The sequence below is a fragment of the Mastigoproctus giganteus genome, chromosome 5, assembly GCF_048544385.1.
Source record: "Mastigoproctus giganteus isolate SK-2022 chromosome 5, ASM4854438v1, whole genome shotgun sequence".
Lineage (NCBI taxonomy): Eukaryota > Metazoa > Arthropoda > Arachnida > Uropygi > Thelyphonidae > Mastigoproctus > Mastigoproctus giganteus.
The window spans coordinates 214,997,266-215,015,399 of NC_143579.1; the positions used below are offsets into that span (position 1 = coordinate 214,997,266).

The following is an 18,134-nucleotide window of genomic DNA, read 5'->3' on the forward strand; positions in this document are numbered from 1 at the left end:
CATTACCATATATTAAATGTTCCTCTTGTTAATATTTTTTAATATGAGTGCAAAAAAAACTGCTTGTGCTTATTACATTTTAGAATATAGAAATTATCCCTTTACACTGTGAAATTTCTGTCCATTACATTTAAAATTATTCAGTTCATTAAAAGAAATGCTTCTATCAAGTTTTATGCAATAAGGTATATAAATAGGGAGTTGGTTGCAGTTCTGGATATAGCTTGTGCTTGCTAGTTAGTTGGTTACTAGGGAAGGCAGAGAACTCTATATTCAGACCACAAATATTAGACCCATTGTGCGAACTCCAAGAATGTATTTTTTTAATTATAAACCATATTTCTTTTAATGAAAAAATTTAAAGAAATTAAATAACTGGATGAGGTAATCTCAAATGCCACCTCTGTAAAAACTGCGGTTACCAACCCCTTATTTGTACTTTCCTGCTATATTCTTCAGTGTGATAACATAGAAACCAGTTAGCATAATAAGAAGTATGATTTTGTTCCTGTAACTGTTCACAATTTGGATTTTTGGTTGATAAGGCATTTGTAAATTTTTATGCTACTTTTATTATATCTCATAGGAAAATTATTTCTATTGGATGGTCGCATATTTTAGGCATTTCAAAACAATTTTTTATAAAAATAACTTTTTTATATTAAGTACCGGGTGAATTAAATGATCCATAAATTTTAATTAAATGATCATTTGAATTAAAATAACTGAGTACAAGAGTGAGAAAGAAGTGATATTCACAAGTAACATTCTTTATTCTCCAACATTATGGTCACAACATAACAAGCACAATGAAGCAAAACTGACTGCAGTGTGTTACGATCAATGCTGCATGTAACCTCACCCCAGAACATTTTCATAAGCTTCCATGTCACACGTTTTAATAGTGCCTTTACACATCAAAACTGTCTAGAGAAATCACATTAAATAATTTTAAATAGCTGTTTTGAAATAATTTTGCAACATAAATACATGTTCTTATATTCTGAAGGCCATGTTTGTTTACTGCTTGCACTACGCATATACATTCTTAGTTTTACAAGTTTTCAACAAATGGCAACACCATGCATAGAATAAAAAATTGTTATAAATTTCATATCTCTAGCATTCTTTTACTCAAAGTTATTCATATTTTCATGGATTCTTATTTAAAATAATCACCCTGTACAAAAATGTGTCTATATTTTAATACTTTTTTCTTTGATTATATATCGTACAAGTAGTTTGGCTTTAATGACATTTTATGAATTTTGGTTGAAACATTAGATATCAATAAGGAAGCAATACAATTAATTTTTAAAATTAAAATGAGTATGGAATATATTTTTAAATCTGAAAAGTTCATACTGTTATTAAAACTATCTTTTTTAAGTTTATGTTCCTCTTCTTAGTAAGTTTAGCATTACTGAACTGAATTAAATTACCCCAGGGTCCCACATCTGGTGAGTATGGGTTTGGCACACCCAGGGTCCTGAGTTGTATATCATCATTCTTCTCTTTGGTGATTCCCTTCTTCTACTTCTGACTCTCTCTCTCTCTCTCTCTCTCTCTCTCTCTCTCTCTCTCTCTCTCTCTCTCTCTCTCTCTCTCTCTCTCAGGGTAACTCAAAAATTTTTTTTGGTAGCATAAGCCTCAGGCTTCCTTGCACCATATGGCTAATAAATAATAAGTCCTACAGCATTAGTGCCAAAAAAATGCATGTATTGCATTTTGCAAAGCATTCAGTGTCTCAAATAAAGACAAAAATAATTTAAATTTGTGCACTGTATCATGCTATTCTTCAATATATTGGATACAAGACAAATAATATATTTAATAACAGCAGTCCTGTCATCCAAAGAAATTATCTGGCTGCTTGACCACAAGTCATCACTCCATAAATCAGTTATATGCGCAGGTTTAGGCTGTATTTTTCCCACCAACATAAGGATCTGATTTTTTTACTGCACATTTGTCCAATTCTGGCATAATCAATAGTGTGGGTCAAGACTGTATTGAGGAAATACTGAAGTTCACACCAACAAAATTCTAATAAATACAGGGTGGTCATAAAGTCCTGCACCGGTTTTAAATTTTAATAACTAAAGTTATACAAATGATAGAACTATTTAGTAAAAATTATATGAAAGTTCAATTCTTAAAGTTTTAATCTTAATGCAGTTTTTAATTATTGCGCTTCAACATGGCCGCCATTATTCGGGGTCTCCCAGGGCGCCTCCGTAGCCAGGTGGGAAGGAGCAGCAGTGCGTAGTACACGCTTCTTGATTAGACCGGGGTTCGAGCCCATCACCACCAAATACGGAGGATGCGGAAAGGTCAAGGGAATGACCACCGCATATTCCCGGAGCAATATGGCCTTAGTTGCTAATGCTCCTAAAAACCAAATAACAACATCGGGGTCTCCCAGATTGTGGTTTGTCATTAACGGATCCAGTTTCTTTAAAATTTTTCATCCATCTACTTATTGACTTTTTATGGGGCACATCTTTTTTATAATAAGTAGTGGACTTTCTTCTCACAGCTGTTACTGATTTAAACTCTGCAAGCCAAAGCACACAGTTAATTTTTTCTTCAATTGTCGCCATTTGGGGTAATTCATTATCTGCAAATAAAAGAGAAATTGATAAAATATAAATACAACAAAAGAAAAATCAGATTTACATGGATGCAATTATTATATAAAAAATTTTAAGACTTGAACTTTCATATAATTTTTACTAAATGGGTCTATCATTTTTATAACTTTAGTTATTAAAATTTAAAACCAGTGCAGGACTTTATGACCACCCTGTATTTGAATTTCTGTTTTAAATTGTTTTTTTTCCAATATACAAGCAAAATGGCCATTGGATTCAACTCAATAACACATATGTTCTGTATCTATTAAAGAATAGTTAAAAATGTTTCAATTTTTGATTTTGGTGTCGTTTTCTGTGAATATATATTTTCTTTATTTTGACATTATATTGGATAAAAGAATAAATAACATATTATTAGCACGCATTAATAGCAATCTTGATATACAAAATATTAATGGTGAAGGATCAGAAAAAGTTGTAGTGATTCACAACCAATTATAAATATCCTTACAGTTAGAGATATAACAGTAAGGTAAAACAGCAGTAAATTTTCTCATATGTTTAGGTCAGGCTTTTTCAAACTTTTTGTAGAGTTGTTCCACAGAATCCTTCTGTGGAACCTTAATATCTTTAAATTAAAAGTCCAGCATTCCAGTGCCCTCTCCGTCGGCCATGGTGAGTACATAGGAGACACTGAATGAACCCTAGAGTTCTGAGGAATACACTATGAAATCAAAAGAATTATTCACACAAATACACCAGGATAATAACACTAATTTATTTTCAAAATTATCTTACAAACCTTTGATGATTCTATATGTGGGCACTGATACTCAATATGAGGGACAAAGAACAATATATAACTGCAATATAATACATAACTTCTAAAATATATTTCAGTACAGCACTGATGAAATGCAAATTAAACAAACTCTGTGTTGACAAATATTTAGCTTATAGGAGCTGCATATGTAAATCAATGAGTGGTATCCAAGCAGTCCAACACAAATACCTTCAGTAACTCTACTGTTATTTCTATTTACTATATGAAATAGAAATAATAGTAGGGATACTGGGTGGGACTATTCTTATTATAATTGTTTCACACATGCAATTCCTATAGGCTAAATATCTGTGTCAATATCTATATCAGTAACTTGCTGAAATGTATTTAGCATCAGCAGAGGGAAGTGATACAGTAAGCCTATAGCATCAGCAAAAAAAAGGCCATATCATCTGTACATTTCCTCTAATAATCTGTCTAATCCTAAATTCAAAATTTAGGATTAGACAAAAATTATCTAAAAATTTTGTCTAATCCTTAAATTTATTCAGACTACCCACTTCAGCAATACCAGATGGAAGTTTGTTCCAACAATCATTTGCTTTCTGACCAAAAAAAAAAAGAAAAAAAAAAAAAGTTTGTCACATCTGTTCTACAACCATCTTTTTCAATTTAAGTTTATATCCCCTTATGTGTGTGTGTTGTCCAAGTTGTCCCTATGTCTTTTTCAATCTTCATTACCCGAGTGTGGTAGCACCCAGAAGGTATGTTATTCTGGGATTACTGCTACCCATATGTAGTACCTTGCATTTATCAATGTTAAACCTTAACTGCCACTTCTTAACCCATCAGCCTAATTTTTCTAGGTCTTGTGGTAGTAGCATACTTTGATTCCTATCATCAACCACCCTGATAGCCTTTGTAACACCAGCAAACTGAGCCATTAAATTTAATATGCATTCAATATTGTTAATAAATATTAAAAACAATAAGTGGTCCAGTATTGAACACTAAGGATTCCACTAATAACCACTCTATCTCCTATCATTTAATTGCACTTTATCCATAGCAGTAACTTTCCATTAATTCCACACTGCTCCAATTTGTACAGCAGTCTAATGTGGAACAGTATCAAAAGCTTTACCAAAATTCAAGTATAAAAAAAGTAATTTTGACATCACATCAAAATTATTCTTTTCATCCTTTGTCAAGTTATAATAGTTAATCAGACAAGATTGCCCCTTAACAAATCTGTGTTGTAATTGCTGTAACTGAATCTGTAGATAAAAGAACCACTAGGTGGCAGTGATCACAGTGTATTGATTTGGAATTTACTTCAAGTTGTAACTACTATCAAGGATAAAGGGAGTGGTTTTTGCTTTCCTCAAGATGACTACAGTGGTCTCAGACAGTTTTTAAATTCTATGCAATGGGGCCAACTGATAGTCACCAACAGCAAATTCTAAATGGGAAGCATTCAAGGAATTAATCATAGAAGCTACTAGGCTTTTCATACTAACAAATACTCCTCAAGGAATAGGCCTAAATGGATGTCCGATGACACTCTTGACAGAAGAAAAATGCATGGGATGCATGTAAATTATCGGGTGACACAAAAGCCTATGGTAGATATAAACTAGTCTGTATTCACGTCAAAAAGGTCAGACAAGCAAAGACAGATTATGAAAATTCTTTGGCAAAGAAAAAGCAGAGACTTACTTGCTTATGTACAAGAAAGGGGATGAATCAAATTGGTCCACCCACTATCAATGGTTTGACTGTCAATAATCCTGTTCAGGTTGCTGATAAACTGAATGAGTATTTTGCATCTACATTCACACCTGAAGAATTCTTTTGGGAAGGAGATGCCGAAAGTTTATCAAACTCAGAGAACTAAATGATTTTGTAATAGCTGAGAGGAAAGTGGAAGAGAAACTGTTGAATTTAAACATAAGAAAGGCACCTGGGGTTGATGGAATCAATTATATTAAGGAGGCAGTGAAGGAAGTAAGCAAACCCTTAGCCATAATTACGAGAGCATGATTCAAGGATGCATCTCCAGTTCATAAAGGGTGATACGAATAATTACAGGACCTGTTAGTTTAACTTCTGTTCCATGGAAAATAATGGAGTCACTAGCAATAAGTAACGCAGGATCATCTAGACAAGGTCAAAATTATACTTCAGACATAGCAATGGTTTGTTAAGGGGATATCTTGTTTGACCAATTTCAGTGGATTTTTCATTCAATGCGGTCACAAAGGAACTGGATGCAAAAAATAATTTTGATATCATATACTTGGATTTCAGGAGAGCTTTGATACTGTTGCACATAAAAGACTGCTTTACAAATTTGAGCAGTGTGGCATTAAGTGCAAATTTCTGCTATGGATAAAGGGATGGTTGAGTGGGAGAAGACAGAAGGTGGTAATCAATAGACATTGCTGTTCGTGAACTGTTATTAATGGAGTCCTCTAGAGTTCAGTGTTGGACCCAATGTTGTTTTCTATATTTATCAACGATACTGATGAAGGCATATCAGGCTCGATGTCCATGTTTGCAGATGATACAAAGGGTGGTGGGGTGGTTAATGACAATAATGACAGTATGATACTGCAACATGATTTATAAAAGTTAGGAAATGGGCTGAGAAATGGCAATTGAAGTTTAACATTGATAAATGCAAAGTATTGCATATGGGTAGCAATAACCTAAGAGTAATGTACCAAGTGTGTGGTACTACACTCAGGGTAGTAGAAAATGAAAAAAACCTGGGGTAATTATGCAGTTAGATATGAAGTTCTCTGAGCAATGCAGACTGGCTGCCAGGACAGTTTATGGGGCTTTGTCAATAATATACAGGAATTTTGCTATCAGGAATAAGGAGGTGATTATCCCATTGTATAAGGTAATGGTCAGACCACATCTTCAGTACTGCATACAGGTCTGGAGGCCTCATTTTAGGAAGGATGTGAAGCTGCTGGAACAAAGAGGACAAGACTGGTGAGGGGAACAAAGAAAGATTCCAAGAAAGACTTTGGTTCTGCAAATTGCAGCATCTGGAAACTAGGCACCTGCGAGGCAATGTGATTGTGGTGTTTAAGGCTTTGAATGGATTGTGCAAGCTCAATGCTGATGAGATTCTTCTTCTTGCTCAGACCACACATGTGAGGGAGCATAAATTCAAATTCAGGAAGGAAAATTGTAGAATAGATGTGCAGAAGTTTGCCTTTAGCCAGCAGGTGATTGATTGCTGGAACAAACTTAATCTGTTGTTATGGAAGTCGATAGCTTAAAGAAATTTAAGGAAGAACTAGACAAACTATTGGAGGGAATGAATAGGTAAAATAAGAGGTATCATTTTTTTTTTCTAGCTGATTCTGTATAAGCTTGCTTTCTTGCTTCATTTGCCTCTCTCTCTCTCTCTGTGTGTGTGTGTGTGTGTGTGTCTCAGCTGTTAGCGAAAAAATAAAAATATCTTATTTTAATGTCAAGTTAATTACCCATGCGTGTGACAAAATGGAAAGGCATTCCGAGCCCAGAACATAACAGTATTCGGAGTGATAGCATTTGGCAGGTCTAAAGGACAACCTATTAAAGAAGCAGTTGAATTTGTTGATGTTTCCGACAGAACAATAATAACAGTTTTTAAGGCAACATTTCCCAAATTTTTTAGTCATGGAACACTTTTCACCTTGCAACATTCATGGAACACTTTTCATCTCACAACATATTGATGGAACACTTATGAAACACAAGTTTAGCGGGAGCCAGATAACTGTTTGCTAATATTTTATTACATATGATGCACTGTGCATCAGGAGCATCTTTATTTCTAACACATGTAAAGCTGAAATCATCATTCTTCTCTTTTTTGGTGATTCCTTTCTATCTCTCTCTCTCTCTCTCTCTCTCTCTCTCTCTCTCTCTCTCTCTCTCTCTCTCTCAGGGTACTCGGGAATTTTTTTTTTTGTCTAGTGCAGCATAAGCCTCAGGCTACTTGCACCATATGGCTAATAATAATAATAATAATAATAATTTAAATAACTGTCATTATACTTTCGTTTTGGTCTTTTATTAGTTGGTTTCTGTTTTTTCACTTTGGATTTTAGGGGAAGAAAAGGCTGCGATTGTTCATCCTCACTTTGAAGTGTGACAATATTGTGTCTGTTTTCATTGACCACAATTGCACTACTAAAAGTACTTTGCTTCGTTTTAAAGTTCCTTTTTTCAACCACAAATCCCTGATCACATATTTGAATAATAATATTTCTTAATACTGATAATTATCAAAAAAAAATTATATAAGGAAGTGAGTTTAGTAATGATATCGGTTCTTTTCCTTCAACCCGTGTACTCCGGGCTAAATCGCATATGAATGGCATATTAGATCACTACATTGCTACTTTTTCATAGATGTCATTACCTCTACACCTAAAGTGAAGTGTCTATTTGATTAAATAAAAATAATGTTAAAAATGATAACAATACAAAGTGGTGTGTGCTACAAATTTGCAAAATATATTTATTTTATTTTATTAATTATTAATTACGATTTTTCATGGAACACTTGCTCACATCTCACAGACCACAGTTTGGGAAACGCTGTTTTAAGGAATGGTGCGAGTTCAAATCAGCAGCATGGGTGACAAATATTGTATCTAGTAAACAAGAAACAATTCTGAACAAGACAAGAGCTGCTGCAAACAGCTAGCCAAGGACCTCATCAGTTGATTTCTGGACTCTACTCTAAATATCCATAACATGGATATCTGGAGTACAGTCCCCCAAAAAAAAGACTAGTTAACAGCTGTACATAGAAACCCAGCTAATATGGGCTAAAGGACATTTTAGCCCATATTAGCTTTCCAGTTATAAACTGGACCCTTGATAACTAGAAACCTATGATGTGGTCTGACAAACCCAAATTTTGCCTATACCCTAATGATGCCTGCCAACTAGTTGAAGCAATGAGGCATTTCATCTAGATTGTGTGCAAGGTATTGATGAGTCAGCAAGGAACCCAATTTATAATTATTATGAGACAGAGTGGTTGATGTTAGGCAAAAGACACAACCTGATCATCTGGTTGTGCCTTTTGCTGAACATCCAAGGAACACTCATGGATTTTGTACTCCTGTACTTTGAGATGATAACAGTCTAATTCACAGGAGCTCTACTGTTTTAAACTGGAAGGAAGAATAGGAGGTAATGGTAGCGCATTTAAACTGGTAGCTAAGTCACTAGATTTAAATGCTATAGAGAATGTATGGAGCATATTGAATGGAACGTGAAAAACCTGAATAAATTATGGGTTCAATTGTTTTCAGAATGATCTAATATTGATGTGAACTATTTAAGAGATCTAGTTGAATCTCTATCAGAGAGAATTCATGTATGGATATCTTAAGCAGTAAAGATTGGTGAAGTTATTTGTGCTAAAGGAGGGGTTATACATTAGTAACATGTAAAATATAATAAAATCACCTCCCTTCCCCTCTCTCATTAAAAAGTCTCGCAAAACCCAACAGCTCTAACAATACCCAGTATGAAAATCTATGGTTTAGGGAATCTTAATTTTATTTTCCTAAGTCTCAGTATCAGCTGAATATCTCTACTAATTTGTGGATGTGAACAAAATTTTTAAAGTCATACATGTCAATATTTTATATTAATTTGGCATTCTTTTGATCTTTGATGACACTAGAATTAATTATTGAAGTATATTTGATTGCATTATGGTTTCAGTAATTTTTTTAATTTTCATATCTGTTATCTACATAATATGCATTAATAAACAAATGTGCCCACATTCAATAGCATTAAAAAATGTCATCACTAATATAAAGTGAAGAAATAGATTGATTGCATGATCCACATGAAACAAAGATTATCATTACATTTGTTTTCGAAATTACGTATGTGCTACTTTTAACATCACATGCAGAAACATTGAGAGTTGGAAATCAATACTGTAGCAGCAGTAGTGATCCCGGGATTTTCTGGGGAAGCGATGGGGGGGAGATAAAGCAGAATTCTGGGGGATCATTAAGTTTTAATCATCATGCAGCAGTAATCTCCTTGAGATCCTTTTCCGGATGCAGAAAGCCCTCAACAATAAGGAACAGCTCGATATTATCTTCCTAGACATATCCACAGCTTTTGACAATATCTCAATAACAGCTCTGGAACAAATTTTATCTGTCTACTTCAAAATACAAGGCAATCTCCTGAATATTTTATGTAGCATTCTGAAGGAAAGACACCTTCAGTAATGACAATTTTATTGCCCATTACTCCATTTCGCAAGGAGTGCCACAGGGAGGTGTTCTCTCCTCACTGTTATTTGCTGCAGCTCTGGAACCATTTTTTCATCCCGCAAAGACAACTTGATTACATATGCTGTTGACCTGAAATTTCTTTGCCAAATCTAAAGATCTACAACAAGTTAAGCAAACAAATCAACAAGCCAATAACACAATAAATTAACTGGAGCATTACCTCGATTGTATTGGACTATGTTTAAACCCAAGCAAATCCACCCAGATGACAATTACAAAGAAAAAGAGCAAGAACAATATCTCTATGCTGGTAAGCGGATGCGAAGTTCCAAAGGTTAAATCGCACGTAGACCTTGGCCTAAAATGGGATGAGGGACTAACATTCTCCGAGCACTTTGATTACATCAAAGCTAAAACATATGCAGTGCTCTGGGCTGCCAAACAGGAGTTAATTGGCATTAGAAACCCAGATCTTGTTAAAAAGTATATCTTGAAATGTATACTTCCCATCCCACTGTTATGCGTCACAGATTTGGTCCTCTGCCCCACCGAGCAACCTGAAAGTGTTCCTGGATATTGAATACTGGCGCTTGAGAAGGCTGAACAGGATCTCGAACCACCCATTTACTATCTCTAGAGCCATCCTACTTTCCAATCTCAGCATTCCTCCCTGTAAACAGACAATCAACACAAGAAATATTTTCACATTAGCCCAACTGCTAACAGGAAGATTAGACACTCCCAGTATTGACAGCTTGTTTCACTCTCATCAAGAAGCCACCAGAATTGCTGAAACAAGACATCCTCTTCAAAGCAACTTAAAAAACCTGGACAGCCTAAGTTGCTTTTTTCCAGCAAACACAACAGAACTCTTTGATCAACTAAGAATTGAACCGGAAAAGCTCTGTAATGAAAAAGCCTACAGATTGCAAGTCTTTGCCGACTCCTATTGTCTCCTGTAACTAGTGCACAGCCACTTGGCTCAAAAAACTATATATTCACGGTACTCTAGATGCCAACCTAAGATGATGTCAAAATTTTAAATATTCAATAATGTTCAAAGATGGCAAAAATGTAAATATTCTATGATGTTCAAAGATGCCAAAAATTTAAATATTCTATTATAAAATCATAATTACTCATGTATTCCAAAATTCTGTATTCAACCTTTCAGGGTGAATGTCCCATGAACTTTGTAACCTTTTGCTCATGGGTCCGCTTCACACCTTAGAATGTAACTCTCACCCTTCTGGCCAATGGCTGTCCCAGGGGTGTCTCTTCAACAGAGAAATAAATTGATAATAATAATAATAATAAAATCTGCATTATTTTGATCAGAAAGGAGACTACAGCCATAGCTGAAAACCATCCCTGCCTGTCAGTAGAAATGGCAATAAAAGTGCAACAATACTGTATACTAAGCAGTACTGCTACATTTAAAAGAAGTGACTGATGAATTTTGTAGCATAAGTGTGAAATGGTGATTCCTATAGACTGAGTGGCTGGCAATGAGCAAGAGAATGGACCAATAGCACAACCTAAGAGACTGACTACAATATGATAGTTATCCAGCCTTGCATCTGATGCAAGGTGAAATAGCACCCAGGAAAAAATATACTTTCGGTACCCTACTGCTATTTCTGTAGTAATAATGAAGTGGGATACGGGATAAGTAAAACATAAAAGCATAAAATTGTTTTACTTTTTATTAAAAGAATGTAAATTAAATAAAAATATATGAAAATAATTCTACCCCCCCCCCCCTCAAAGCACTTGGTGCTCTTTGAATAATGGTGTCTGGGCAGCGAATATCTTGAGCTCGCCCTCTGTGTGCAGGCAACTACCGTTTTGCGGGATTAGACTATCCCAGACATCATCAAACTCCTGCAACATGGTCAGTGCAGGAATTTTGAAATGTGTTCAACAATCACTTGGAATAAAGCATTTTCAGCTATATTCTGGGACTTTTTACCAATATAAATGTCTTATAAAAATTTTATAGTGCTTTTTTTTTTCTTATTTTGGACCTTAGAATACATTCCTGATTATCTGATGCACCCTTCTGTTACACCCTATATAAATGAGAGCTGAACAACAATTAACATATTTGAAATTTGTACTTTATTAAATTGCTATCTGGGCAATTCACTGCTTGATTTTAAGAGACGTGAATATAAAAATCAAAAATGTACACAGTGGAAAGTATACAAAACTAAAATTGATAAATTAATATTTGAAACAATGTACAGGGTGGCCACACAGAGTCCCTCTTCGTGGAATATTTTGTTCACAAACAATATTCTTATGTTCTCAAACATTTTAATAAATTTCTCAAGAACTTTTCTCTTTTTTTTCTTTTTTTTTTTTTAAATTGTCTAAGAATAAATTAAATAAAATATTCAGTGATATAAAAACACTATATACCATGCAAAGAAACATGGCCACCCTGTACAGTTATTTTGTAATAACTGAAAAATGTGACCATTTAAATTATTGCTAACAAATGTTAATTCCTGATTGCATTTCTTTACTAATACATCTTGCCACATCTGGATAATATATATATATATATATTTATCTATCCCACATACTATTTCATGCCATTTTAATTATACCTGATTGTGATGTACTCAATTTAGAAATATATGAACTAATTAACATTTGATAAAAGTGTTTATTTAAACTAAAAGTGACTTAAATTGCAATCTTTTAAATACAATATATCTACAGAAACGGTACTATTAATATACAAATATACTGAAATTTACAATTATCATACAAATGGCACTCAAAGTCAAGTTAAAATGCATATATTTGCCCGATTTTATTGATTTATTGCAAAAATTTCCATCTCTTTGGCTGAAGGAGACAAAACATAAGCAAGGGTATCAAAACTGAAACACACTTCTTACTTGTGAAGTACTTTTTTAACTGCCAATATGACATCTTCTGGGCGAGGAAGGGCACTCATTTCCAAACTTTGGGTATATGGCATTGGTACGTCAGCACCGGTCACACGAACCACAGGCGAATCCAAATAGTCAAAAGCTGGACTTTCCATGATTGTTGCACAAATTTCAGAGCCGATCCCACACTTTGGCCAACCATTTTCTACTGTAACAAGGTGATGAGTTTTCATAACAGATGACAATATGCATTCCTCATCAAGTGGACGTAAGCTCCTCAGATTAATTACTTCACAATCAATTCCAGTGTTTGCTAGTTCTTTGGCAGCATCCAAACATGTTCTTACGCCTTTAGAATGAGATATCAACGTAATGTGTTGTCCAGGCTTCTCAATTTTTGCTTTTCCTATTGGTAAAACGAAGTCCTTGGACATCGCTTCATCTGACATTTCAAATGGAATTCCATATAAAAGTTCATTTTCAAGGCAGACTACAGGATCTGGGTCTCGAATAGCAGCTTTCAATAATCCCCTATAATCTTCAGAGGAATAAGGAGACAAAACTTTTAAACCAGGACAGTGAGAATACCAAGCTGCAAAACACTGCGAATGCTGTGCTGCAACACCGGATGCAGCTCCATTCGGCCCTCGAAATACTATAGGGACATTTATTAATCCTGCAGACATATAAAACGTCTTTGCTGCAGAATTTATGATTTGATCAATTGCTTGCATAGAAAAATTGAACGTCATGAACTCGCAGACCGGTTTTAACCCAGCCATTGCTGCTCCCACTGCAATTCCAGCAAACCCCATTTCTGTAATTGGTGTATCTACAACTCTCTTATCGCCGTACTTCTTCCATAAACCACGGCTAATCTTGTAAGCACCATCATACATAGCCACTTCTTCACCCAATAAAAACACGCGTTCATCTCTTTCCATTTCTTCATCAAGGGCTGAGTTAAGAGCATCTCTAACTGTGACTTGTGCTCCAAGAGATCTAGCTGTGGAAAACTTACACAAATTAAAATACGAAACATTATTACCCAAACTCACACCACGAACCGCTAATTTCTTCAGAAACTCCATAGTTTCACCTTCAAATCAACTAGGTTGATTTACGATGATCACGCCCTCCAGTGACTGAATATTTTACTAAAACTCATATGATATAGATAAAATATTATCACACATCAACCTTTTGCTAGGGAGGACCCATGTGCAACCCTCAAATCTTCTGCCAAACACGATATTTCTAAAAAATATATATAACATGATTTTGAATTCGAACGCAATTATAAATAATATAAATTAATATTTACTTTTTAGTTCAGAGCCAAAAAATGGCTGACAAATTATCTAAGGATGAAGAGTGAGCTTAGTGTTTATGTATGGGATACCAGGCGCTACACACCATTCAGTTGCCGAAGAGTTTAACAGCAGAATCTACATCGGCCTCCAACTGATCAATCAACTGCTGGACGTCAAGTTTCTTTAAAGAGTTTTGCTTTAAAGAAACTTGAAGTGTTTCTGATTGTCCTTGAAGAGGAGACCAAAAAGTGTATTTGAGGAAGAAACGTTGATGATGATATTAGCGCAGCTTGCAAACAGCCCCCCCCCCCCCAAAAAAAAAAAACGATTAAAAGTTAAGTCAAGAAACGGGTTATCCAAAGTTCAGCAGTGAACATTCTTCGATAAAATCAGTTTCTTCTGTATAAAGTGCAACTCGATCAGGATTTGCATGGTGATGACACAGATCGACGAGAAGAGTTTTGTGAGTAGATGTTGCAAAAAAGAAACAAACCAACCCATGGGTTATGGTGTTGGTTAGAATGTGGGTTGGTCAAATAATCAGTCCTTATTTCGTTGACAAAAACGTTACTGGCGAAACGTACTTGCATATGCTACAGAATCACTTAATGGATTTTCTGGATGATATTCCTTTAGAACGAAGGATCAACATGGTCTTCCAACAAGACAGAGCGGCTGCGAGAGTAGCACAGTTGTATCGTCACTGTCCTCCCCGTCGATGACGTGAGAAACTTTAATAGGCTTTTTTCGCTCCGTGGCTGAGTTAGTCGGTCTCATGGGTAAATTGAATTTTGTTTTTTTGTTTCCCAGAAACTGAGGTTTATTCTTACAGCAAAACAGGCAAATCGACTCGAGAATACACGCAATTTACAGACATAAATACGAGTTTATGTAATGAATGCGGGCCGACCCTAATATAATATATTTTTTTTAAACAAGACGGAGCACAAACTACCTCAATGAACAGTTTCCCAACAGGTGGACAGGATGACGAGGTCCAGTCAAATGGCCCCACCTTGCACCCCTCGATTTTTATTTTGGGATTATTTCAGGTCTGTTCTTTACCAGAACCACTCAAGAAACATTGACGAACTTAAGGAAGAAAGATCATCGGACTGCTTTCAAATTACAAAAGTGACATCGATACATGCCAAGGCACCATTCACACAAAGAATTCAAAGGTGTTTGCAACTTGAAGTTGGTCATTTTGAATATCTGGGAAAATAAAAATAATTTACTCCATTGTTTGCGGCTTTTGACTCACCCTCCAGATACAAAATTTTATTGCCATCGAATAAAGCAAGAGAAGCATCCCATTACAGCCAAGCTAAAGAGTTTACATAATAGAGTGATAATGAAATACATAAGGAGTGATCATTTAACTTGCAGACTGGTGTAAGATCTTATCTTAATTGTCACCACCTGAATCTTCTCTGGATTTTTCCTCCGAATACTGTCCCTTGAACTTTACACACTTTCGCCACCGTCGTACGCACGCATTAAATTCTTCTTGCAAGCCAGTTTTCGAAACACTGCGAAGTGCTTCCTTTGTGGCTGTGCGAGCATCGTTATGTCGGCTGCGAAACGCTTGCCTTTCAGAGCCTTCTTCAAACAATGGCAATGATCACTGCTTGCACAATATCAGCTACATGGGGCCTGGCATTGTCTTGATGAGGAAACTGTTCACACCGGAATATGGCCGCCCTACCAAGAGACTTATCATATGCCTCATTCATCTCTTTAATTGTTTCCAATGCATTTAAGTCCTGTTTGACACAATACACCATGGGCACACATCTAGTGAGTATGGGCTTTGCACACCCAGGGTCCTGAGTTGGATATCATCATTCTTCTCTCTCTCTCTCTCAGCGTAATTCAGAATTTTTTTTTTTTTTTTTTTGGCTGGAGCAGCATAAACCACAGGCTTCCATGCACCATGTGGCTAATAATAATAATAATAAATCAAGCAGGACGTGAGCGATCAACTACAAAGGATAAAGAATATGGAACGAGAGAAGGAAGAACATACCACCACTGAACCAGAGGAGAAAGAACAAGAAAAAATACAACCCACAGCAGTTGAAGTGGAAACAGACGAGATCGTGATATCCAGAATAGAGGACGAGTGGAAGAAGACCCTAACAGAATTCGAAGGAATAGATCCCACAAAGACTCACTTGATACCGAAGCAGAGGTCGAATAGAACCTTGTGGAGAGTCACAGACCACCTGAATCGGCACATAACACCGTATTACCTCGACAGCAATGGTGCAACACTGGAGGCCATCCACACAGCCGTGTATTTTGCTGCGGTACCAGCCATGAGGTTTAATGGAAGAGAAGCGAGAGACCAACAGCAGAAGAACCGAAAACAGAAAGAACCGCCAGCTTGGGAAAGAAGACTTCAACAGAAGTTAGAAGAATGAAGAGTCAAGACAGGCCGATTGACCCAGTACCAACGGAGCAATAGAACTAAGAAATTAATTGGAAAAGGGAAGAGCATCCTCAAGAGAGACAACGTCCAAAAACCAAACTGTTATTTTTAGGCCACCAGAATAATTAAATTCATATGCCATGCTGTGCCTTATGTCTGGTAATTGCGTGTGTTCTATGGTCGATTTGTCTGTTTGCTGGACGAAAAACCCCAGTTTCTGGGAGAAAAACCTTGCTATCTATGCCTGAGACAGACTAACTCAGCCACGGAGTGAAAAAAGTCCATTAAAGTTCCTCGCGTCATCGACGGGATTCGAACTCGGACCTTTTCCACCCGGTGTGGGGAGGAGAGTGACGTTACCACTTTGCTACACGTGCAGACGACAGCGTCCACAGCAAACATGAGACAAAAAATCAGAGAATATAAGAGTACTTGGACACATTGAAACAGAACCTTCTTGCACTCAGCAAGAGACTAGCGATACAAAGAGGGCTCCCAGAGCAAAATAAACAACCGACTCTTCGATGAGGACCAAAAAGGCTTCTACAGGAATCTCGGAGAAGACGGGAAAGAAGGGAACGAACCACCCGAGAAGAAGACGATTGAGGAGTTCTGTGGGAAAATATGGAGCAGAGAAATATGACATAACAGCCGAGCCACCTGGATAGAACTAGAACGCAAGAAAACCAAGGACGTACAAAAAATGAGAGGGTGGGATATTCGGGAAGAAGAAGTAAAACAGACCATCACGAACTCTCACAACTGGCGAAATCCAGGAATAGATAACGTTCAAAACTACAGGTACAAGAAGTTCACTTGCAAACAGAAGAAACTGGCAGAGCAGTTCACCCGAATGATAAGGCACCCAGAGACAATCCCGAAATTTCTCATTCAAGGAATCATAATCTGAAGCCGAAAGACGAAGATACAAGAAACCCGGCGAAATATAGGCCAATCACCTGCCTCCCAACAATGTACAAGATCCTGACCAGCTGCGTAACTAGGAAGGTATCAGACCACTGGAAAGCCAAAACATAATGGCCGAACAGCAGAAAGGATAAAAGCGGCTGAGCAAAGGATGCAAGGAACAATTAACCATAGATGCCGCAGTTATGTAGCAAGCCTACAAGAAGCACCGCAACATGTACACAGCCTACATCGATTAACGCAAAGCCTTCGACTCCGTGCCTCATGGCGAAATGGAGTACCACCATTAAGATCGAAAACATCACAACCAGGCCAAGCCCCATCAGGAAAGAAATCTTTCAGGGAGATGCCCTGAGTCCATTGCGGTTCTATCTAGCACTTGACCCGCTATCCACCATGCTCAACAGCAGCAAGTATGAATATAACCTCAAAGAAGGAAGAAAGAACCTGTACGCCCTCATCCATCTGATGAACATGGATGCACGCCCTCACCCAACGCAACATGGGCCAACTCGGAACAATATCTGCCATGACCAGGCGTCGCAGGTATGGGCAATACCAGCAGATGACCCCTACGGCATCCTCTCCTACCCAAAGTTCATCGGCATAAAAGACTCGCCTAATGCAGAGAGCATGCAAGTTGGACGTTAGTAGACTGGAAGAAGGTGCGCTGGTCGGATGATTCACGTTATTTACTCCACACCATGGATGGTCATGTACAGATTTGGCGTCAACATGAGGCTCTTGATCGATCATGCATGGTATCAAAAGTGCAGGCCGGTGGAGGCGGTTGTATGGTGTGGGGCATGTTTCACTGGCAGGAACTTGGACCCCTGGTGCATGTGGAACAACGTATCACTGGTCTCCGCTATCGTCAACTATTTGCTGACTG

General features: G+C 36.8%; 1 protein-coding gene across 1 annotated transcript; it reads right to left on the minus strand.

The window, feature by feature from the left end:
* Nucleotides 1-2,451: 2,451 nt before the first annotated feature.
* Pdhb (Pyruvate dehydrogenase E1 beta subunit) lies at nt 2,452-13,683 on the minus strand. Its single transcript, XM_090374372.1, has 2 exons — nt 12,575-13,683; nt 2,452-2,620 (listed from the first exon to the last, which is right to left on the minus strand). The coding sequence occupies exons 1-2, from the start codon at nt 13,657-13,659 to the stop codon at nt 2,617-2,619; spliced, it is 1,089 nt and encodes a 362-aa protein (XP_090230498.1). The 5' UTR covers nt 13,660-13,683; the 3' UTR covers nt 2,452-2,616.
* Between the last annotated feature and the right edge of the window lie 4,451 nt (nt 13,684-18,134).

Excerpts from the sequence above, each read along its gene's own strand:
- Pdhb (XM_090374372.1), bottom strand. The coding sequence starts at position 13,659 with ATGGAGTTTCTGAAGAAATTAGCGGTTCGTGGTGTGAGTTTGGGTAAT.